General features: G+C 40.1%; 1 protein-coding gene across 7 annotated transcripts in view; it reads left to right on the plus strand.

Annotated features, from left to right (window-relative positions):
* Nucleotides 1-17,837, plus strand: part of trak1a (trafficking protein, kinesin binding 1a) — a 49,445-nt gene extending 31,608 nt beyond the window's left edge. For 4 of the 7 annotated variants that reach the window (XM_055013560.1, XM_055013558.1, XM_055013559.1 and 1 more), the window contains 13 exons: nucleotides 2,590-2,706; nucleotides 2,894-2,994; nucleotides 3,159-3,267; nucleotides 4,474-4,552; nucleotides 5,210-5,340; nucleotides 5,445-5,519; nucleotides 5,871-6,008; nucleotides 6,130-6,206; nucleotides 6,297-6,536; nucleotides 7,077-7,396; nucleotides 9,852-10,322; nucleotides 11,759-11,855; nucleotides 13,477-17,837. In XM_055013560.1, coding sequence (XP_054869535.1) covers nucleotides 2,590-2,706; nucleotides 2,894-2,994; nucleotides 3,159-3,267; nucleotides 4,474-4,552; nucleotides 5,210-5,340; nucleotides 5,445-5,519; nucleotides 5,871-6,008; nucleotides 6,130-6,206; nucleotides 6,297-6,536; nucleotides 7,077-7,396; nucleotides 9,852-10,322; nucleotides 11,759-11,855; nucleotides 13,477-14,557 — 3,036 coding nt within the window. In that variant the 3' untranslated portion in view covers nucleotides 14,558-17,837. Of the gene's footprint in view, nucleotides 1-2,589; nucleotides 2,707-2,893; nucleotides 2,995-3,158; nucleotides 3,268-4,473; nucleotides 4,553-5,209; nucleotides 5,341-5,444; nucleotides 5,520-5,870; nucleotides 6,009-6,129; nucleotides 6,207-6,296; nucleotides 6,537-7,076; nucleotides 7,397-9,851; nucleotides 10,323-11,758; nucleotides 11,862-12,223; nucleotides 12,360-13,476 lie in introns of all 7 variants that reach the window. The other 3 variants (XM_035943959.2, XM_023299779.3, XR_002748242.3) reach the window with 2 other exon arrangements.
* Nucleotides 17,838-25,599: the final 7,762 nt, after the last annotated feature.

A 25,599-nucleotide genomic window follows, 5' to 3' on the forward strand; every position in this document is an offset into this window, starting at 1 on the left:
CACTGTGGTTAATTTTTCTCTAAATACAGGTTTATTAAATCAATATTGTCCTGCACCTCTAAAGTAACAGTACAATCACAGCTAGAAGTAAGGAGAGCTCCGAAATTTCTTTTGTCGACTATAACAAAGTTAAAAGGTCAAAAATTATTTAAAAAAAACAGCAGAAGTTAAAGTTGACTTGTGCACACAGGTCTGCTGGAAAAATTTCGACATTTTTCACACTGCAATGTACATCAGCTCTAGAAAGTATGTATTTCAGAGCAACTTGTTGAGCTTGCTCCTCTGTATACCATTTTTGGGCCATGCTTTATTTATTTATAGCTCAAATACCTTTTATTTTCCTCCAAATCTTCATATTACATAATCACACATCTACATAAACACAGCCTGCAGTTCAGCCAAGCAGTCCGTGAATTTTTGTTATGCCACTGTTGCAACTAAGTTTTCTTTATAGGATCTGATGCAAACTGTTCATTTAGGCAAATTTGTAAATGTGACATGGAGAATGAAGTAACTTACATAAAAATATCCTGATTTTAAGCCTAGATTTGGTTGATTTTACTGATCAAACTACACATCACACATGATTAGTTCAAGGACTGTAAAATTTGAAAATCTGACAATTTTCCTGTTTTGACAGTTTCTGGTTGTAATAAATGGAGTAATTCTAGTGATTTATTTATAAGATAACATGCCTGCAATTTTGGGTGATTTAAAGAGTTAAAGTAGAATGAAACCAGAGGAATATGACATATTCAAACACACTAAAGCATTTTGGTCAAACATGATTACGTGATAGTCTAAACAAAGGTGACTTTATGACGACTTTCTGACACCGGAAGTTTGATAGAACGGCAGCATAAAACTCGTCTCCTTCAGCTGATATTCAAATCTGACTGATCCAACAGAATGTAAAGCAGCTCATCACGAGCTGCTGGAACCAGAATGACGTCGTTGTTAAGTGAACCATGAAATCCAACAGTCAGACAGTCGTGTAGCTACTGTCTAAACACGGCACAACGAGATGTCATAGCATCAACAAACAGATGACCTTCATCGGTGTGGGCAGTTTAGTCCCTTTGGATGGAAAAATATAAATATGTGCCATTAGGTTCTGCGTTATCAGCTGCTTTTATTTTTTGTATTTTTAGTCTCTTTGTTTGTTCTTTGGAGCCATTAATGCTGCCATATACACACATCAGCCACAACATTAAAACCACGAGCGGGTGAAGTGAATGGAACTGATCATCTTGTTATAATGTTCTGCTGTCTTGGACTTCATTTGGATGTTACTTTACCACACACCTTAACATTTCTCCAGATCATGCAACAATCAGAATCAGAGGTTTTTCGGTGTTGGTTGTTATTCAGAACTCAGAGCTCCTGAAAAACAGGAGTGCCTGGTTTGCAGAGCTTCATAATAAGCTTTTAATTACAGTGCAGTAGGTTCTCACATGCTTGCACAAGAGATTCACACTGTGGTGGACAATAAGAGGTGGGACTATTAAGGTTTCTTTTTCGAAATATCGCAATCATCTTCTGTGGTTTTCATTTTGCCATTTTGCTTGTTATTATTTGAATCCTCCCTGAAATGTTCCGCTTGTTTTGGTTGTCCTTCTAAATGTCCTTCACGTACTTCATGCCACAAGGACAAATTTACACTGGTGTCATTTTAAAGCAATAGTGCAGCATTTTGATAGCTATTCCCATAAGTTTTTTTTTTCAGCTAAATAAATGAAAATAATTTTACCACTCACATGCCTGTCTATTAGAAATATACACTACCGTTCAAAAGTTTGGGATCACCCAGACAATGTCATGTTTTCCATGAAAACTCACACTTTTATCCATGTGCTAACATAGTTGCACAAGGGTTTTCTAATCATCAATTAGCCTTTCAACACCATTAGCTAACACAATGTAGCATTAGAACACAGGAGTGATGGTTGCTGGAAATGTTCCTCTGTACCCCTATGGAGATATTCCATTAAAAATCAGCTGTTTCCAGCTAGAATAGTCATTTACCACAATAATAATGTCTAGACTGTATTGCTGATTAATGTAATGTTATCTTCATTTTACACAGTGCTTGGGTCAATATATAATTCAGGGACTTTTGTAGTCTTACATACATTTTTTAAAATAAAAAAATAATATTTTTTATGATCATGTCTTTACAAATTCCCTAATTATTTATTATGGAAACAATCACTTATTATTCACTTATTAATAAAAAAATACAACAATATCTTTATAAATAACTTTCAGTTTCAATTTTACTCAATTGTATATATAATATTTAGAAGAATCCTTCTCTAAAAATGCCATGTGGTGTTTGGTTATAGACGGCCATGTTGATTTTAGGCCTGAAAACAGCAAAAATGTCAACTATGATACAAAAAGTCCTGCAATGATATATTGACCCGCTTTTCTTTCAAAATTAAGGACATTTCTAAGTGACCTCAAACTTTTGAACAGCAGTGTATGTGGACCAGCAGTAAGATGGCTTAGCATGAAGACCGAGAGTAAACTGCAAAACAATTTCTATTATTTGGCTCAAAAAAAGAAAAAAGCTTTGTTTTCGTGCAGAAAGAGCGAGACTTGGAGTTGGCTGCTCGCATCGGACAGTCGCTGCTGAAGAAGAACAAAGCTCTCAGTGAGAGGAATGAAGTTCTGGAGGAGCAGGTGGAGCACATACGAGAGGAGGTACACACCATGACTGTTTCTGTGTTTGCAAATGTGATGTTGTTTGGGAAATGTCTATAGATAGAAATATATGTATCGTGGGCTTGTCTAAGAACAGAGATGTAAAATCCCGTTATGTTTTCTCTGTGGGTTTGGAGTTGTAGCCGTCTGTCCTCTGTCTGAACGTCTTGTGTTTTTCCACCTGCAGGTATCTCAGCTGCGCCATGACCTGTCCATGAAAGATGAGCTGTTGCAGTTTTACACCAGCGTTGCAGAAGAAAGTGACGGAGAGTCGACCACCTCCACACCGTGAGTCTCCCTCATTCACCTTCCCTCACTTCTCTCTGTTCAACTTTAAATTAGTGGAAATGCTGCAGGTTCTTTGTGTGGTGACAAAATCTGTAAAATGGGATGAAATGAGATAAACTAACACTCATTAAGCTGAGCTCTCCCATGTACGTGTGTGTTTACAGTGTGCGTCCCAGTGAACCAAATGTGTCAACTCCAACCTTCTTCCCGCTGGACTCCTTACAGAAGAAACTCAAAGACCTGGAGGAAGAAAACAAATCATTGCGATCTGAGGTACGTGTATACATGCACATGAGCTCCTACAGACAGAACATTAGAAGTAACAGAGTATAAAACAGTGCATGCAGTATTTTTAAAAGTATAGTGTATATTATTGTAATGACAGAACTGCATATGGGGAAAGCCCAGGTTTAAACCAAGAGTAATCATTATTAAATTCAAGAGAATCCTCTGATTTTTTTTTTCACAGATACAAAATACTACAAATATACACTCATCATTAAGTCTCTTCCCAGTATGGCTAAGGTTTTCACTAGAAAGCATGATCTTCTCTTTATTATTAGATCAAAGTAAAAAACTGTTTTTACCCCAGAGCCATAACTACACGAAACACTGCTGGCTTTCTCTGCAGTATGTTTTTAGTGTATTTATAAGGGAATAGTACAAACTGAATGTGGGAAATAACTGTGCATGTGTGGTTCACTTTTTAGAGACTTCTGTTATGTGATGATCGACGTACATTTGTCCTTCCGTCTGCTTGTCTGTTCGCAACATTACTCAAAAAGAGAAAAACGGATTTGAATGAAATTTTCAGGGAAGGTCAGAAATGACACAAAGACCAAGTGATTAGATTTAGGCAGTGATGCGGCTTATAGTCTGGATCCACGGATTTGTTAAAGATTTCTGTATCATTGTGAGATAGTGGCACTGGGGTCACTGTAACTATGACAACAAGTGAACACTACATCAGCTGCCTGCTGACGATCACATGAGTGTGATCCTACTACAAATCGGCCGTTGCGGACTTATCAGGACTTATCCATCAGAAATGATACAAGGAACAGTTGATTAAATTATGGGGGTGTTTCTGAGTCCCATCAATTCTCGCCGCCTGATACATATTTAAGTCATGCGATTCAGCATCTGTACATAATGTAACTACATGCATAACACACGCCTGTGCTCAGTGCAAGGTCATTTTGTTCATGGGTACTTCTATATTAAATGGACACATTCTATAGTGCTGTGATTTCAGTCATTGGAATCATTATTATTATTATACAGCTTCTACATGGTATTTAAAAGCTGTTTTTACTGCACTTTTGCACAGATGAGGACTGCACTTTCAATTTTGTTGTATACATACAATGACAATAATGATATATACTATTATATTATCCTGAATGAGAAGTTAGTTATTCTAATATTGTTAACATCTGTGCAGTATTGATCAATAATGTTTGATTACTTTTTTTCCAGGCCAGTCATTTGGAGACAGAAACTATCTCCTATGAGGAGAAAGAGCAGCAACTTGTCAATGACTGCGTCAAAGAACTACGTGAGTATTTGTCATTTTCTTCATCACGTCTAGGGCTGCTACTAAAGGCATTTTTCTCTAGTGATTATTTTGCAGATTAGTTTTCTTTCAAAAATCAAAGTGACCATTTCATTTATGTTCATTTTAATTCTGAGTTTTAAGCTCTGTGAACATATTTAGCAGCTGCAAAAACAAAAACTTCTTCCTACTAATGAATACACAACCACTTGTGGTGGTTTCGCCTTTTCTAAGAGTGTATCTTTCATCCTCCAGAATAGTTTCTGGGTGTTTTCTCTTCAGAAGCTTGTGCACTGCGTAGCTTTGCACATTTCGAAGCTTTGGGTATTTGGAAACTTCTGCCCTGAACTAAGTCGGACTCACCTACAGCAAAACTGTAGCTGACACAATGATTGGAGCTAAAAGTGACTGATGTTATGATGCAGCAACTATGTAGTAATATGGAAGAAAAACACTGACTGCAAGCATTTTAGAAAAAAAAAATACATGCATCAGCCTAAAATCTTGGTGTTGATTCAGCGCCGGCGTCAGTTATGTGACTAAATATGGCAGCTCTAACAATGTCAGCCACTTCCTCACTCTCTATAAGACTTGTGGCTGTATTCAGGCTGCTTTTTGTGCATCTTCTGCCTTTTCCTGAACGCCTTCTTTCGTTCCCAGGTGATGCCAATGTGCAGATTTCCTCTCTGGCCGAAGAGCTGGCCAGGAAGACTGAAGACGCCTCCAGACAGCAGGAGGAGATCACACACCTGCTCTCTCAGATAGTGGACCTGCAGAAGAAGGCCAAGCTGGTATGAAACATCTGATACCTCTCGCAGATCTTGTTAAATGCTGAAGGCTTTGGATGCAGTATTTTTCACACCTGCTGACCTGTTTTTGTTGGGGCTGTTTACAGTACGCTGTGGAGAACGAGGAGCTGACTCAGCATTTAGGCGCAGCCAAAGATGCCCAGCGACAACTCACTGCTGAGGTAAGGAGATCCACAACCTGCTGACCTTGGTCTCATCGCTGTATATTTCCTGCAGCGGTAAGATTGCACCAACAAATATTAAAGATCCAGGACAAACTGTGCGAGAGTCTGTCTAAGAACAGCTCCAGTTTTTTATCATTGTGAGTTTCCTGCCTTGTTTTACGGGATTTGTTTTAAGTCCAGAGGCTTGCAGTCTTACATAAAATATTAATATAACGCCACAATCTTTGGACTTTGTAGCCCTGCGTTTGACATATGTGACCATTCTTAGTTTGATCTTACAGCTATCTAAGATGTTTCACAGTTAAAAACTGTGTGTGCTTAATTTGTCCTCCTTTTTTCCCCCTTCAGTTACGAGAGTTGCAGGACAAGTATGCCGAGTGTATGGAGATGCTCCACGAAGCTCAGGAGGAGCTGAAGAACCTGAGAAATAAAACTCTGCCGCTCAGCACACCAAGGCGTTTCCATTCTCTGGGTCTATTCCCGATGGTGAGTGAAGAAATCATCACAATCTCACAACTTTATGCAGCTTCACTGTGCACAGAATCCTTCTATCACAGCATCTTTAGGGTCTTCTTATAACAACGTTTTTGATATTTTTCTCCTACAGGACTCTCTGGCAGCAGAAATAGAGGGAACCATGAGGAAGGAGCTTCAGATGGATGATCCAGACGTAGAGGAGCAGAGGTACATCCTGAGATAGTGTTATTGTCATTAGTTGTAACAAAATTCAGTATTTCCATATTTATTTACCTCTTATTGGTCGTGTTTCTCCAGATTGCACCCAAAGCGAGTGTTCCAGACGGTGAAAAACCTCAACCTGATGCGTCAGCAGCGTTCCCCTCTGGCCCCCTCACCTCTCAACATCCCCGGCTCCAATCAGACTTCCTGCTTCACCTCAGGGCGCTCCAGCAGGGTGGGCACGCCACGCTCAAACTCCATATATGGCAGCGAGACAGGAAGTGGCATCATCCTGGACAACAGGACCAGCAGTATCCTGGAGACTCCTGATGATGGGTATGAACAGATGAACAGACAGGAGATTTTAATGATCCCGTGTTTGGCCTTGAATCGACAGAACTATTTCTAAGCATTGACATGCATTTGCTGGTTTCAGTTTTTTAAATGTGACAATTTTCAGTGTTTCTTTCTCTGAGAGAAAATCAATTTTGCACTGTAATGTGTTCAATTTGCTTATTTTGCCAGACCGAGGATGGGTAAATCCCACTTTTTCACTTTTTTTTAACATCAAACACTAAACAATAGAGAAAACAATCTGCAGCTGGTCAATAACACTCTAATCTGATTTCAGTTAGGTCCTTTTATGCCATTTATTTCCTTTTCCTTCCTTTTTTCTGGGATGCTACTCATGATGTCAGCCAGTTTGACTTGTGTCGATGCTAATATTTGTGTTTCTTATGTTTCTTAGCTTCTGTCATTCTTAAAAATCTCACCTAGCAGGGACCAAATAAACCTTACAAACTGACGAGAGAGAGATTTCTTTTTAAAGTCTTGATTGAAAACTAACAGTGTCAAGTGTGTTTCTTCTCTCTCCAGGTCAGAGGACTCCAACAAGCGTCCCCCTGGTACCCCTGGGACTCCAGGCAGCAGGGACCTGGAGGCAGCTCTGCGGCGTCTGTCCCTCCGCCGAGATAACTACCTCTCAGAAAAACGCTTCTTCGAGGAAGAGAGGGAGAGGAAGCTGGCTTACCTGGCCAAAGAGGAGGAGAAAGGAGGCGGAGAAAGCAGCGGAGGCCCTGGGACCCCGACAGAGAGCTTGTTGTCTCTGTGCTCACATCCCTCCATCTGGTCGGGATACTCATTCACAGCGAGGTCCTACCTGCCGGAGAAGCTGCAGATTGTAAAGCCGCTAGAAGGTGATTATTCCTCTCAGAGCCACAAATCCACTAATTCTCCACATGATGGGAAAGAGAATCAAAATTCCAATGTTCAAATAGTCCTGCACAGTGATAATGTAAAGAAAAAACACAACCAAACCCAGAAACTGGCACAGATTTCAAACTCTAATCTTCAAAATACTCCTGAAAATTACACCCACATTTGTCAGAACCAGAATCAGTATGTGATTTTTCACAGCCACAGTCAGTCCAGAATCTTACTCAGCGCCTCGTTGGATCCGAACAAGCTGCGGAGAAGCTTGTCGTCATTGGAGCTCAGCAGTCTGTCGAGGTCTCAGACTCCCCTCAGAGCTCCGCTGGCTTTAACCCACAGCCTGCTGGAGGCGTTAGAACAACAGGAGGGTAGTTTACATCTGCAGCACTCCTTTTATTTCAGGCACACACAGCCACGCTGCTGGTTTGAAATATAGGACATTAGACAGTGCTACTGGTTTGAAGTGAAAAGGGAATTTGACATGTGCTTTATACCTTTTCAAAGCAGGTTTATGTTATTTTCTTATATTTTAAAAAATCAAGTATTATGTTAAGGTATGAGAGTGTATACAACATCATAAAAAAAATATAGAGTTATACTGCATAAAATGCCTTACATTTATTTGTTAAACATATTGCAAATGCAGCGCTTTCTGTATTTCTCTCTACTGTGTTGGTTGTAGAGTTAAACTGATAATCTGCAGTAGCTCTACAGTATTAATACAAATATTTATGATTGTCATCCTATATCCTAACAGTATGAAGCAACGACAGCCTTTAACTTGATGTTGTTAACTTATGATTTGGTGTTCTGTATCTTTTTTTAGGGCATGCTCTCCATTTAAAAGTAAAGACTTAATCTTTATTTCTTGTTTCGTAGCTCCCTCTAGTGTTCAAGCTGAGATGCAACCACTTGTAGAGGACAAATTTAATATCTAAACTCCATACTGTGTGATACTGTCTGTAAAGGGCAGAACATGAAGGAGACAAAAAAATATATATATATTAATGTGAAGATATTTTTATGTTAAATTTCAAGTCTGATGATGGTTGGTTAAGATGTGAGAAATAATTGAACCACTCTCAGATTTTTTGTTATTTCTTATCAGTCAGCTCACATTATTTGCGTGTCATCTGTCATCAAGATTATGATATTCATACATTTCTGGCTGCTGAGTATCTGTAACCCTTAAATATTGACAGTCCAGAATATTGATATATGATATTTTGGATTTTATATTTATGACTCTTAAATAAAGACACTAGTGCTGCATTAGTGTCCTCCTACTGTATGTACTGTCCATCCCTTTTCTGTTCTCTGTTGTTGGCCTTTCTTTTCTCCATTTCACTTTTGTCTTTGCACTTTACTTCCCTTTCTGTTTTCTTTGTTGATGATTTGTCTCGAATAAAATCAAACTAATTTTCTCACCTTCCTTTTCTGTTACTCTTTTTTTTGGTTAGTTTTTCTACTGGCATCTCAACGTGTGTCAGGATAAAACAACCATTCATTGGACTTGAAATGAGACTAATTCACTGTTCAAGGACACTTCAGTCGATAGAGAGACATTGTGTACTTTGCTGTGACATTCACTGTCACCACTGTGGGTGTGTTTGTGTGTGTGAGGCTTTATATACTGCATGAAGGAGTACTGTAACAATGACAATGTAATAATCTATGAATATGCCCCCGCCTGTTTGTGTGAGTCCATGTATGTGTGACATTGATTGTTTCACTGCAGCTGTGTGTGCATGTTGTATATGTTTGTACATATATCATGACTTTATATAACACATTTAAGCAAGGAAGTGACATTTCCTGAAGGAGAAATGTGTTTTTATCCTTTTTCTTTCACTGCAGCGTGTTACTGTAGTAAAGAAGCTTCCAGAGGTTTACAGGTCGTCATGAGAAGCTGTTCTGATTCAGGTTGGGTGATGGTATTAGGCTGAATGAAGCAGCCCGGTCATTCTGGGTCTTGAGAGGAAAGTGTGCTTGCAGTCTTCCCTTTTTGAATACGCATTTTTACAAAGCTGAGGTTGAACAACAGTCATTTTAATTGATGATATGCGTTAGATAAACCACTACACAAGTTACACTTTGTAAAAACAGTGTAAAGCTGTGTATTTGTTGTACTCTTAGAAACTTGGAAGTCTTCAGCAAATCTTCACCAATACCACAGTGGCCATAAAGTCACAATAAAAAGGCATTTTGAGGGCATCCTGTTTTGTTCACTTACCAAGTTTTTAACCTTGTAGAGCTGCTTTACAGTAAAGATGCAGCTTACTGCAGATTTTGTGGGACATTTAATTTTTGCATATTTCTAGGAGGCAATCTGAAAGTGAAAAAAGTAGCTGAAATTGTTTCTATCTGTAATTGCCATACGAATAGAGCAGCTCAATGTTGTTTTTTTTTATAACACAAGACTGTTCTATTTCTCCACAGGCTCTGCTACCCTCCATGCATGGCAGCAGCTGGCTCAGCCCCACATGGGCGCTCTGCTGGACTCCCGGCCTGGCGTGGTCACTAAGGGCTTCCGTACTTTGGCGCACGAGGAGGGACAGGAAGACAGCTGGCAGCTGGACCAACCAGAGGAGGATGAAGTCTCATGTGACTCATGTACAGGCTTCATGGAAGAGAGCTCTTCTCCCATGGATCTGCCCTGCTCTACCTCTACTCCGTCTGTCTGCTGCAACAAAAATGGCAACACTGATGACAATAACATGTCAGAAACACTGAATGGAGCAATTTGCAGGGCCAGAGAAGCAGTTGGAGGAAAAGATGGATATGTTGCAAGCATGCCCCTTCCACTCTCCGCCCCTTCGTCACCCCTCCCCTCTTCTTCAGAGATCAACGGACACGTGGACCTCAAGGAGCTTCAAGCCTTACAGCCCAGCACTGTGGACCGCATGCCTGGTGAGGGAGCCTCTTAGCTGAGGCCACAGCACTGCATCCAACCACAAAACCTTCATTTTTAACCCTGGAAGCATGGGAACAGGGGAGGTTGAGGGATTGGGGAACGCACTCATTGGACATCTCACAATCCCAGTGTGACATCCCTTCCTGCATGATCACGCTCATGTGTACACACCTGCACACCCACCCACCCACCCCAGGAGCAACGAACCCCGTCATGACAGAGTACATCTTTTTTTTTTGTTGTTCTTTAATTTACTTCATTTTAGATCTTCACAATCTTTCTTCTCTGTTTCTTTCACTGCCACACTTTGCTTTATTTCAGCCAGTCACACTCATTTTTCAATCTTATGCAATGCTTGTCCTCTTTAATCAAGTCTTCATTTTAAAATATGCCATCAGTGATGATTTTACAGTAGAGTTGAAAGAACTTAAATATTTTATAAACTTATTTGGCACTAAGCCATACTATTAGTAAGATCGATTTCATATCTGAGACATCAGTACAGCACACAAATACTCAGATACAGAAATATCATGGCTCCAGTTAATGCTCACGTACGTGCACGTGTCTGTATCCGGTGTTATTAGTGCAGCTGTTCCAGTCACATGAGCGCTGACTTGGTAGCTTTGGTGTAAGGTCACCTTTGTACATACGCATAATAGTCTTCCTTGGTGCAGATATTACTGCACTGTGTTCCTGCAAAGCATGAAGCCCAACCAGGAAATAATCATAGCTGCTTCAGCCAATATGCCTTCACAGTCAGCTAATAGTTGATAGCGATGATTCAGTTTAACACCTCGACTGTTCTGCCTCATTGCAGAGTGTTATCTTTCAAAGCATGTATATTTTTTAATGTGTTTATAAATCACCATTGTATTTAATACAGCATGAGCCATGTACAATACAAATCATAGATGTATCACCCTGACAAATAATTGAGATATGTAATTTTGCTGACTGCAATAATAACCATTAATAGCATGAATAGAAGTCTGTCAAATGTCAATAATATACAATATAGAATGAATCTACATATACAATTAACCATGACTATAACAATTCTCCACTGCCAAACAACAGGTATTAAAAATAAAGTTATCTTTGTGACTATTCCTAACATTTCTTTCATTACTTAAATTTATTTGATTAAATTACCTTAAACGTGAATTTGACAGGTCATTATTGTGTAATTTAATGACCTGAATCTTTGTATGCAACTAAAATCTCATGAAATAATCTTAATATAACAAACATTAAGACAGATAAACGGGAGCTAATGTAAGCTGGTGCTTTTGCTCGGAGGCTTCTACTATAATCATGACTTATTGCTTCTTTACTTTGCTGAGTTTTAAAAGTGTAATGTTTGGTATATTGTATATTATTACTAACAGCCTTTTCTTCTTTTCTTTTTTGCCTGCTTCTCTCCTTAAAGATTATTTCCCAGGGAAGTGTATGTCACACACCAGCTCCACATACACCTTCACCACCTGCAGGATTCTCCACCCGTCTGATCAACTGACCACTGTGTCCTCCAGGTAAAACACACCTAATGTGCTCTAAAATCCATTATCGGAAATTACTTTTGATTGATTGTCATTTTAAAATGTCATTTTTCTTCTTCATTTGTATGATAGTTATTTAAAAGTGCAATACACTCTAATGAACAGAAGATGGCAGCCAGTCAGATTGCCTTGTATCTTTAATAGCACAGTGAGTAGAGGACACTGTCTCCTACTAACACTTAAGCAGCTTGAACAAAAAGCTCCACTGCGTGCTGCCAATAAAAAAGCAGATTCTCAACCAAGGAACAAAGTTTACTCTCATTTCCCTCCAAAGCTGATTCTAAGACAGACATAATCATGCTCTTTATGTCCCTGCTGTCTGATTGGCTCGACAGGTCATGCGATGAGGATGAAGAAATGGAGTTGTATCATATGGTTGTCATGGCCGAAGTAGAGCAGACCCATTGAGTGCACCTTCTAGTGTGCACATGGGTGAGGACATGCATGGTGGTGCATTCCTAAAGACTCTGGGTGTGTGTAAAGAAACAGAATAACATCAGAAATTTGCTCTAACTCTCTTCTCTGATCAAACTTTGAGGGTCATGATGTGTAGGAAGCCACTTGAGGCTAATCTTGGCAGCGCTAAACCCACAAAAACCTATGAAAATATATGTTCACTGTTATGGTGAAAAGCTTGAGGTAGCCACAGCACTGTCATTCTGATTTGCTTCAATTGCTTCCTCTCAATATGGTCCTAACTAACAACCAAATACCTCAAAGCTAAGAATCCAATCACCGATCCAATCCAATCTAACTGTGTCATAACTGACTCAATTTTATGATGCAAATAATCTAAGCATGAAGCTCCACTGCTTAGCTGGCTCAGGTATCATTAGCTGGCGTAAATCAGAGGGTTCAGGCCAGTAATAGCAGGTGGTCAATCAAGTTCAGTCTCAGTATAAACCTGACTTTTGGATGTCAAAAATTTAACATCTACAGTAAGCCATCAGTCACCTTCATACATCTGCTGGTACAGCCAAGAAAACTGGATTTACTGTTGGAGAAACCACATGTCCAACATTCTAGTCCCTGAAGGATCAGGACTCAATAAATACCTAAAGAAAGATAGCAGCAGCTGTCAGAACTGTTCTGACTTGAAGTAGATCATTCACAATCAACAGTGAGGCCAGGTCTGAATCCAGAGAGAGTTTACCATTTCCTCTTTATATGGCCACATAAAGGCCACATGATGATGTCTGAATCAGCACAATGTGATAAATGAAGACATGCAAATGTATACACGATGGGCTTGAACGCTTAATTTGTTTTCACCATGTACCTAATTTCATCAGGGTTCCAGTAAATAACTTATTGTGTGATGAACTGTCCAATGTGCGACCAATAAAAACCGACATGTTCTAGTCAGTTTGCAAAACAGGATAAAGATTAATTCAAGTTTTAATTCATGCATGGCTTTGTTTTAGGTTATTGGTGTGTCTGTGTAATTCTAGATAAATCTTATTTGTAGTATTGACATGATAACTCATTAGTTTGTCTCTGTCTCTGCCCTCATGCTGTTTTCCTGCTGATTCTATTCCCTCTTCCTCCTCTTCTCTACCATCCCTTATCCCTCCCTTCATCCTTCCACCTCCAGCCCAGCTGTAGGTTCTTGTCAGAGCAGCGCCTGCATCGGCACGCCCACCCTCAATCCCTCTCCGATACCCTTCTCAGCCCCACCTACTCCTTCCTACACCCCCAGCTGCACCCCACGCCGCCTCTCCTTGTCGCTGTCCATAGCCGAGTCCTCCACCAACCTTCGGGACTCCACTAAGACCACCAGCACCTCTCTGGGCCTGGTGCGCCTCCTGCTGGAGCGAGGCATTTCTGCCTCCGTGTATAACCCCTGCAGCTGGGACCGAGTGTTGGACCCTGGTGGAGCTTCACCGGCTGTGGGAGAAGTGCAGCAGCAGAGGTGTACAGACAGACCGGGGGAAACTGAAGTCAGACGGTTACGGAAGCGTCCAGACTCCCTCCTCCTGGAGCCGTCCACCCCGCCCAGCTCGCCTCGCTCCAAATCAGCTTCCTCCACCTCTTCACGCCCAGTGTTCCAGTTCAGCCCCTCCACTGATGACCCACCGTATTATGACACCTTCCTCGCCTCTAAACCGGCTCGTACCATTTTGAGGGAAGTGCTGGGGGAGGCAGAGAGGGAGTGGGAGGACCAGGTGGATGATGACGGCCAAACAGAGATGACGAACCTGCGGCTTGTGGACAAACTGAAACGTTTCCGCACCCTTTCCCCGCATTCTGCCTCGGTTTCCTCTGGGAGTACTCTATTAGCCCCCTTTGGCTCCACTGGATTAGGGAACAGTGCGCTGGGTGGGGGGCTTCCAGGTTTGAACGCAGGACTGAGGAGGAATCGAAGCTACCCCGCCATGGTGGGGGCCAGCATGGCTATGAAAGACCCAGGAGGCCCCCCCAGTACAGAAATACTCATACCACATACGATGCAAACCCCGCATGCACAACACACAGTGCATACACAGGAAACGGGCAAAATGCAAACGAATCACACACTGGTCTCAAAGGCCATACAGATACCACAGACTCAACATGCACTGGAAACAGTCACACCACAGACAATAATACAGAGACACGCATTACCAAACGGTGACCTGCGGGATTCACCGAGACAAGGCCAACATAGTGATGACGAAACTGGGACATAATCGGTAAAATTGAGTATATTCGCTCACATTTCAACTTGCAGTCTCAAATATTTTACATTACTCATGCCACACGTAACTACAGTATACAGCTATGAACAGTCCGCCCACAGACTCACTCAAACAGTTACTCATCCATCTCAGCAATCATCCGTCTGATCAGTGAGAACTGAATGAAATAAGGTGAATAAAGCAGTAGTGGCTGAAACTGTTACACTGTGTTACATACTGTCAGGCCAGACTAATGCCGATGGAGTATGTTGCCTTCCTTTGTGTGCGTTTTAACTGTATATTGTATATGAATTATACTGTGTCATTTAGTATAATATTAAAGGCCCAATCTGGTGTAGTTTCTCCAGTTTTTTTTCTTTTTTCCCCATAGACTGTTTTAGTTCATGAATGAGTGCACTATTGAAAAAGGCTGTTCTATGTGCTTCAGTGAAAGACAGCTGGACTTCTTTTGTCATTCTCAGAGATGTTCCATTTTCATCCAAGAGGATTCCTCAGTTCTAACTGACTGATGGATGGTTCCATGTATTTATTCTCACCTCCAAATCACGAGGCTAATGGTTCATTAATGACCCACATGATGTGAAGTGAGAAAATTGTTGAAAGTGGTTGTGGGTCTAAAGACTGCATTATAAGTACCTGATATGTGGCGCCTTACACTGAACAGAGAAAAAGGTCTATGACACCACATATCAGGTACTTACAGGGCAGTTTTCGATCCCTAACCAGACAGTTTCACCACTATTCAAGCCTTGATCCATGTAAGTCTCGGATATCTAATGGACCATCACCCATGTGATTTGGGGGAGAGAATAAATACCTGAAACTCCCCATGAGTCAGTCAGAGTTGGGGAAGCCTCTTGGTCGAGAACCAAACAAGAATTCTATTTTCCTTCTGATGAACCATTTAGGATCACAATGACCTTGATGACAGAGAATCCTCACAGACATGCTGGATTTTACATGTACTGTACTGACAAATTCAAGATTGTTTTCTTTGAGATTATTTGGAAGAAAGTGAGGTTATATTCCAGGACTACAGATCACACATTAACAAATTAACAAAGTGCTGTGTTATGTCTCCTTAAAGCATTTTACCTTTGAAAAGCCTTCATAAATGAGACATCTGTGAGACGACTGACAGTACAAACAATGGATTTTTAGTTGTTTGGCTTTGCTTTTGGACTTTTAATCTGACATCTGTGAATACTTTGTCAGAGCACCCAAAGAGACCGTTTTGTGTGCACAAAGTGACAATTTAATGCGTTATGCCATTCCAATGTTGTGTCTGTGGTATGAGGTGGCCTTCCCAAAGACAGAGAGCCTAATGTCCACCAAAGCTAAGCCAAGAAATCGTCACCTAAAAACATTTCTCTTACTTTCGGGCCTTTATGGCATAATTTCTGTACTGCACTGGAGTTAAATGAAGTTCTAAAGTCACATACAGAGAGATTATTTTTTACCAGCAACCCTTTCTCCTCTCTAATTCTGTCATTTATACTTAAAAAATAATCCAGATTGGGGCTTTAATGTGTCCTCTTGCTGTGACTGAATGTTCTTATGTGCCTCAAAAACAAACATACTATCGTTCATTGTAATATGGATTTGTTTTGTTCAATTACTTTAATATACTAATTTGCCTTTTATCACATGGTATGCAGTAGAGATAGAATAAACAATAATAATTGTGCAAATGAACCTATTTGCATTTCAATCTGCCCTCATTTGAGATGTTTTTAGGTTGTTTTTTCTTTTTTGGTTGTTTTTTGGTTGTCTCCTAATGAGTTTTAGACATTGCAGGGAAGATGTAGTACATGAATGGAAACACTGTGACTACTGACTTGCAGAGAACACAAAACTTCTTTTGTTTTTCATTTTAGTTCTCTGCTCTTTTCATTTCCACGTCGTCAGTATAGATGGAGTTTGACGGATGCAGGCACAAACATCTTGATCCAACAAAATGCAGATGGGAGCTGCAGCATCAGAAAATAAAATCACAAGCACAGCTGAACCCTGAGCTTTCCCTGAAAACCAAAGTTACACCCTGATAAACACTCAGAGGGACCACAGAGTTCTAATCTGTTTGCAGCACATTCTTTTTGCAATAATTTATTTTTTCCATATTCCTCGTGTGCACCTTGTGCCCCCGTAAATCAGCTCCATCATAGGCATCAGTGCTGCCAACGTGTCATTTATTCTGTCAAAACAAGCACCTGGTTAGAAAATGTAAAGCAATATTAAACAATGAGACTATTCTGAATGTAACTGTTAAACGAGCGACTTGAACTATCCAAATGTTGGTTTTAAGAGCCTGAACTTTCATGTGTAACAGTTTGTTGCCAGAGGGAAGTTTTGGTGTAACTGACCCAGTTCCAGTGTCGACCCTGATGGACTCAGACTTTGATGATGATTGACAGCCCTCTTATGACAAGTATAGATTTTCTCTAAATCCTATTTGGGTGTATTTGAAAGTGAGAATGTGCCTGTCTAGGTGACATGTTATCAGTCCATCCAATAAAGTCTGATGGTTCTGTGCTGACACTGTAACTGGACCAATGAATGATTCATGCAATGAAGAGATCAAATGTCTGGCTGTGATGCTGGCAGTGATGAGATGAAATCCTTAATGATTTAGGGACTAAACTATTGATGGTTATCAGGTGACAGATTAATGATTACTATATTTATGACGTGCTTGGATCGATAGAAGCGTCTGAATGACAGCTGTACATGTTTAAGTGCAGGACTTTTGCAGATTTTATTTATTTTGAACTTACATGGAATCATTTGTACAGGTTTATGTTCTTATGGGACACATTTCTGTGACACATAGAATAAAATGGCTTCTTAGAATCATTTCCACTGAAAACAGTGATTACAGTTTGCTGCTTGTAAGTGCATTTAAAACAGTATTTAAAAACAAAACCAGGTGGAAAGACTAAAACATGAAGACATTGGTGTGTGTGAGCTTGTTTTTCTGTGTCATTTCATCTGAATGTAAGTTCTTACAAACAGTAATCTGCTGTAGGCCATATACTTGTGTACAGTATGTTGATTTAACTTTGGTTTGTTTTAACTTCATAAGGGGAACTATTATTGCATTGTAAATGTAAGCAACCCAGTCATGCTAACTTTTCTTAAAATAAACAGTAGAGAAAAAGGTAATTTAGTTGTTTATTTATCGTGAGGAGGGAAAGAAAACTTTTGTGGTCAGGGACTGACAAGTTTTATTTTACTGAACAGAATGTACTGTCAATAAAATACATAAGATTGACTTGTTTGCTTTATTCAGGAATGGGATTTTATTTTTTTATTTATCGCCAGTTTCCTGATTTTTTTGTGTTTACATATGCAAATGCTGTATTGTATCTAAAAATGCCCTAGCTTTATTTCTAGAACAGTAATCCAAATATTGGTTAAAGCCAGCTTCAAACTTTCGGATTAGTTTTGCCAACCTATTTGTTTTTATGGTTTTACAGAGGAGGTTTGTGGATTTCTTTTTATATCATTCCATAAATCATAAAATGCTGTCAACAGCCCGAAGAAACCCAATTTCATGATGTTTTTAAGAATAAAGCGTTCTATAAATCAGGCTATAGCTGATGTATCAAGAAACCCCTCAAGAGAAATTTTGAATATAATATAAAATCTAAAGTCTGTATAAATAGAAAGTAATATAAAGTCTAGTGTGTGTAGCTCCTACTGGAGAGAATATTTGAAAAGCAACTATTTTGAGAAACCAGCCTTTAAATATATATAATATAATGAAATTAGACAAAGTGTGGTGAAACAAACACGTAAATGTGTGTGTTTTGATATAAGATGTTATGGAAGCAAAACAGTCTGAAATCTCAAAATTGACCAGTGCATGAAAACAAACATGCTGTGTAACTTCTAATAATTTTCAACCTCTGGTTCGGGGAAGTTTAATAGGAGTTATTTGCAATGTAATCACACCATACCACAATCTTATTAAAAAGGCAATAAAAAGACAGAATTGCCACTAAGTGATATCTAAAAATAAGACTTTGCAGAAGTTTGATCTGCCTTTGTAACATTACTTTTTGGTTTCTTCTTATTTGTATCTCAGATTTCAGTCTTTCTTGTCATATGTTACCACATATTGTATGGATACACACGTGGACAAAATTGTTGGTACCGTTCGGTTAATGAAAGAAAAACCCACAATGGTCACAGAAATAATTTGAATCTGACAAAAGTAATAATAAATAAAAATTCTATGAAAATTAACCAATGAAAATCAGACATTGCTTTTGAACCGTGGTTTAACAGAATTATTTTAAAAAATAAACTCATGAAACAGGCCTGGACAAAAATGATGGTACCGTTAACTTAATATTTTGTTGCACAACCTTTTGAGGCAATCACTGCAATCAAACCATTTCTGTAACTGTCAGTGAGACTTCTGCACCTCTCAGCAGGTATTCTGGTCCACTCCTCATGAGCAGACTGCTCCAGTTGTCTCAGGTTTGAAGGGTTCCTTCTCCAGACAACATGTTTCAGCTCCTTCCACAGATGTTCAATAGGATTTAGATCAGGGCTCATAGAAGGTCACTTCAGAATAGTCCAATGTTTTCCTCTTAGCCATTCTTGGCTGTTTTTAGCTGTGTGTTTTGGGTCATTATCCTGTTGCAAGACCCATGACCTGCGACTGAGACCAAGCTTTCTGACACTGGGCAGCACATTTCTCTCTAGAATACCTTGATAGTCATGAGATTTCATTGTACCCTGCACAGATTCAAGACACCCTGTGCCAGATGCAGCAAAGCAGCCCCAGAACATAACAGAGTCTCCTCCATGTTTCACAGTAGGGACAGTGTTCTTTTCTTCATATGCTTCATTTTTGCATCTGTGAACATAGAGCTGATGTGCCTTGCCAAAAAGTTCCACTTTTGTCTCGTCTGTCCATAGGACATTCTCCCAGAAGCTTTGTGGCTTGTCAACATGCAGTTTGGCAAATTCCAGTCTGGCTTTTTTATGATTTGTTTTCAACAATGGTGTCCTCCTTGGTCATCTCCCATGAAGTCCACTCTGGCTAAAACAATGATGGATGGTGCGATCTGACACTGATGTACCTTGACCTTGGAGTTCACCTTTAATATCTTTAGAGGTTGTTCTGGGCTCTTTTCTTACCATTCGTATTATCCGTCTCTTTCATTTGTCATCAATTTTCCTCCTGTGGCCACGTCCAGGGAGGTTGGCTACAGTCCCATGGATCTTAAATTTCTGAATAATATGTGCAACTGTAGTCACAGGAACATCAAGCTGCTTGGAGATGGTCTTATAGCCTTTACCTTTAACATGCTTGTCTATAATTTTCTTTCTAATCTCCTGAGACAACTCTCTCCTTGGCTTTCTCTGGTCCATGTTTAGTGTGGTACACACCATGTCACCAAACAGCACAGTGACTACTTGTAACCCTATAAATAGGCCGACTGACTGATTACAAGTTTGTAGACACCTGTGATGCTAATTAGAGGACACACCTTGATTGAACATGTTCCTATGGTCACATTATTTTCAGTCTTTTCTAGGGGTACCATCATTTTTGTCCAGGCCTGTTTCATGAGTTTATTTTTTAAAATAATTCTGTTAAAACACGGTGTTGGAGCCAAAATATGATCTTTGTTTTAGTATTACGAATGTTGGTATGACTGTGTGGGTGTGGCTTTAGGAACCACGGGGTTGCCCACTGTAGGGCGTGGACTGCATATATAATGGCTAATGAATGAACAATGCGGTGTGCAGTTTGGCAATGAAAGCCGAACAGTTTTCGACCGTGCTCAAATGCCGTGTCAAGCAGGTGAATGTTGTCAGGTTGTATAATATTGGTTTATTGGAGACTTAATGTTGACTGAATGATAATTTACCAGCAATGCCGTCAATAAATGAAACATCAGTAAAAACGAGCAGAGACTGTTTTAATTTGAAGCCGCACGTGTCAGACTAAAGGATACCAACTGTCACCTCAGTGACTACAGGTAAAGTCACTACAAAAGTCGAAAACTGGCTTATTGTTGAGAACACAAACTATTAAGTTGAAAGCCAGGAAGAGGATCAACGTTGGACGTTTCAGGTTCCAGAAACTGCTGATCGCTGAGGACATCGCTGGATTTATTGTCCTATTGAACAACTGCTGATCGCTGAGGACAGCCCTGGATCGGAGCAATCCGGAGCCGCGTTGTGTAGCGGGATGTGAGGACGACGCTGCTCGGCCTGCTGTTTACTTCAGACAAGCGCCCGCACGCATCGTTTGGACGACGGTAAGCGCTGGTTTGGACACGGACAGTCGGCACATACAGCGTATGGACAACAGGTATGTTGCGCTACCAACACAGTACACGGGCATAATTAACTATAAACAATTGTGTGCACACACAGGGCCGTTTTCCTGAAATAAAAGGAAAGAGACAAATCCAATGCATTGGCAATGAACTGAACTCGAATTGAAATAATTGAAACTACAATACAGAAAACCCTTCAGCAAACTTCCTGTGGACCCTCCTGAGCAGTCAACCAATCCAAACAATATTTTTATTCAAAACAATGATGAAACATCAACTGTATGCAACTTATTACAAAGACAAAATGAAATAACAGCATTGCTAGTGGAGCAACAAACTTCTCATCTGCTGCCACCGAGAGAGATTCCATATTTTGATGGGGATCTTCTCCAGTATAGAACTTTTGTCCGACCATTTGTACATTGTGTAGAGCAGAACACGAGCAACAGAGGTGATTGTTTGTACTTCCTTGATAAATACACCAGGGGTCAACCCAGAGACTTGGTACGTAGCTGTCAACACATGCCACCTGACAGAGGGTATGAAATGGCAAAGAATCTGTTGGAACAACATTTTGGTGATGAATACAAGATCACTGCAGCCTACATGGAAAAGGTGCTCAGCTGGCCACTAGTGAAGGCGGAGGATTTAAATTTAGGGGCCGGTGTGTTGGAGCCAAAATATGATCTTTGTTTTATGATTACAAATGTTGGTATGACTGTGTGGGTGTGGAGTTAGGAACCACGGGGTTGCCCACTGTAGGGAGTGGACTGCATATATAATGGCTAAGGAATGAATGAATGCAGGGGTGCAGTTTGGAGAAGGAAGCTGAACAGTTTTCGACCGTGCTCAAACGCCGTGTCAAGCAGGTGAAAGTTGTCAGGTTGTATAATATTGGTTTATTGGAGACTAAATGTTGACTGAATGATAACTTACCTGCAATGCCGTCAATAAATGAAACATCAGTAAAAACGAGCAGAGACACTTTTAATTTGAAGCTGCACGCGTCAGACTAAAGGATACCAACTGTCACCTCAGTGACTACAGGTAAAGTCACTACACACGGTTCAAAAGCAATGTCTGATTTTCATTGGTTAATTTTCATAGAATTTTTAATTTATTAATACTTTTGTCAGATTGAAATTATTTGTGTGACCATTGTGGGTTTCCATCCATTATCTATACACCGCTTAATCCTCACTAGGGTCGCGGGGGGGGGCTGGAGTCTATCCCAGCTGACTCAGGTGAAGGCAGGGGACACCCTAGACAGGTCGCCAGTCTGTTGCAGGGCCACATACAAAGACAAACAATCACTCTCACATTCACACCTACGGGCAATTTAGAATGATCAATTAACCTCAGCATATTTTTGGACTGTGGGAGGAAGCCGGAGTACCCGGAGAGAACCCACGCATGCACAGGGAGAACATGCAAACTCCATGCAGAAAGATCCCGGGAAAGCCGGGACGCGAACCAGGGACCTTCTCGCTGCAAGGCGAAAGTGCTAACCACTACGCCACTGTGCAGCCCCCATTGTGGGTTTTTCTTTCATAAACCGAGGGGTACCAACAATTTTGTCTACGTGTGTATGTCTGTTTTAGTGTAATGATTACACTGCGCAGATATTAACATGTATATATGCAATGATGATTTGGTGAGTAATTCATGCCAGAGGAATGAGTGGAGATTGATGCTGCTTTATGTCTGGCTGTAACTGAAATGGAATTAAATGTAAATTCAAAATTATTTGTTCTCACCACCAATGTCACACAGACATGCAACAAGGATTGTTGGAAAGGTCAAGTTGTGTGGTTTTTACCTGCAATTACTACATTAAAAGCATCTACAAGATTATACAGGTTTATCACGTTTAAATGCTGTGTTTACTTTTACCCTTTGCAGATTTGGTTAGTTAAATTAATTGATATGTTTATGTAGTTTCAGGTGCCAGTGAGCAGCAAACAACACTAGAGAGATATTAGCTTTGTTACTGTAGTAATTCCACTTGCAGCTTGATTCCACAGGGAGGCAGTGTGCCTCAGAGAACAGAGCTGACAGCTGGCATAAACACAATCCACAGCCAAGTCTAAGCCTGCAAATGAAAGCAAACCAGCACAGAAAGCTTAAGTAAAACACCCGGTGTTGGTCTGGTAAACCCACTGAAAGCAACACTGCTCTCCATCTGAATGACGGAGAGAGAGGAGGGACAGATGGATGAGCAGCACTGGATGCTTGTGAAATGGTGTTTTGATGCTTAGAGGAGGACTAGCAGGTGTGTCTGCTCCCACAGGGGAAATGAGAACATTCTGCAGACCTGAGTCAGCCAGGACAGAAAGGAGACTCAAGAAGAGATGAGATGACGGTAGAGAAGGAAACTTTTGTTTCTGGCAAGTCTCAGCTTGTTTAGTGGAGATATTTTAGTTCACATTAACAGTAATCTGTTGGAGCTTGTCGTCTGTTGAGGTAATCAGATGTTTGAGGACAGTTAATGCCAATTTAATGGACGTCACAAACAAAATATAATGAAACTAATTACAAAAAAATATTTAGTCATGAAAAAAAGGTTTCTCAAGCTACAGAAATTTTACATTTGACTTGCTTCTCAATTAAAACAAGAGCTGCACAGTGGCTTGGTGGTTTCGCCTTGCAGCTTGAAGATCTTTAGTTCACATCCCAGCCTTCCTGGAATCTTTCTGAATGGAGTTTACATGCTCTCCCTGTACATGCGTGGGTTTTCTTCGCAAAACATGCTGAGGTTAATTGCTAACTCTAAATTGTCCTTAATTGTGAATGTGAGCGTGACTGGTTGTCTGTATATGTAGCCCTGTGATAGACTGGTGACCTGTCCAGGGTGTCCCCTGCCTTCACCTTAAGACAGCTGGGATAGACTCCAGCACCCAGTGACTCTTATCAGGATTGAGCGGTGTATAGATAATGGATGGATGGATGAATTAAAACAAGTCTAAAAGTCCACTTCCCCTTCAGTATTCTGGGCATGTTTCAAAGCCAAGATTACTCAAGAGACACTTGTGCACGGAGTAATTACCAGCGGCTTGGAAAGAAGGTCCACTTCAGTGATGGGATGTGTGATAAAATCCTCAAGAGGTGAAACATGATGGGCTGCATCTTTCAGCAATGATCTTTCACAGGGTTTCAACATGTGTGGTCGAAAAAAACTTCCAAAAACCTGCAACATGGCCAGAGGCTGAAAAAGTGCAAAATTTTAAGCTAATACTCTGATTGTGATATATAGACAGTAGTAGGTAACTATATACCAACTATATATAAGCACTATTTACTTTTATCTGTTCTTCTAACCAAATACTAAATAATGACATTCTCACAGCTACCTTTGTACCATGTACTATGTTTGAAATTCTGTATTCTTCCTCATTTTTCATGCTTGTCTCTACACTATTAGTCATAGAAACAGCAATTAAATTAAACGAAGAGGTCAGTTGTGCTATGACTACTGTAACTTTTCTGACAAATGTTTCACAGTCTCCAAAAAATAAACGGTTTATCACAAAAATAAATCAAAATTTAAGTGAAGATGAGAAATGTTTGGAGCTTAAGTGGGACGAATCTAAAATAAAAGCTACACAGGTTGTAATTTTAATGTTAACACAACAATGAAAAACACACAAATTACTAAGTTTATTTACAAATATAAAAAGAAAATTAGGATAAATGTATGGCCTCATCTTGCTACATCAGTGACAGCGGTACCATCCGACTGCCCTGAAGAACGCAGTACTACCAGAGACCAGGATTATCACAATAAAACACAAAGAACCACATGTTTTATCTTTTTGGACACCATAAACACAAACCTGTACAGGTGTGTGCAGCAGAATCTTGTTGTGCTCACCTTGGTAAAAGCTTCATAATGGGAGTTACAGTTTTTGACTGAATTGCCGGAGATGAAGAGGTGCGACGAGCCAAATCTCAGTGAGCTCTCAGTCTGACTGTAGGTACCTTCACCATGGCAACCTTAATGATGCGGCCGCACTCAGCTGAAGGACATTTAGTAATTAACAGCCTCTCTCATCTCAGGGCTTTTTACACTCACTTAACAGGTGTTTCTGCCGTCCACAATACAAGCACCCAACATGATTTTAGAGACATTTAGACCGCTTTCAGTGGAAATACAATTGTTTTTCTTTTTATTGGGAGCCACACAAATAAACACATTCATTTTTACCACACTTTAGAGGAGGACTGGCCACACACAGTCGTTGACTTACCATCAATTCCTGTAGGCTTAACCCAACCAATAACTATTATCTGACAAACACCCTAATTAAAAGTGAAATCACAAAAAAGAATTATTGGAATAATTTAAATAATCGTTTTAAATTGCAGTGTTCATTTTCATTCATTTTTCCTAACAACAAACAAACTTCAGTAGTCCACAGTAAATATCCTGCAGTGTCTCTTCAAAGCAGGTTGATATAAAAATAATCCTCATGTCTGATCTACATAATGAGGGACTTGTTCACGGTAATTAATGTTAATCCATCTGCTAAAAACAGCTGCTCAGCTGGAGCAGATGTTCACAGGTACTTTTGCAGGTACTTTATCAGTTGAGGAAATCTGTCAGTATTTACTGCTGGCTTTAAAATGTGTTTATCCTGAGAGCAGAGTGTTGCAGATACACTTCATCACTTTAGTTTGGATGTTGTTGGAGTCCTGCTGCTCCTAACAGTTAGCAGCATTAGCTAACTCAGC

Source organism: Amphiprion ocellaris, chromosome 9 (genome assembly GCF_022539595.1).
Source record: "Amphiprion ocellaris isolate individual 3 ecotype Okinawa chromosome 9, ASM2253959v1, whole genome shotgun sequence".
Taxonomy (NCBI): domain Eukaryota; kingdom Metazoa; phylum Chordata; class Actinopteri; family Pomacentridae; genus Amphiprion; species Amphiprion ocellaris.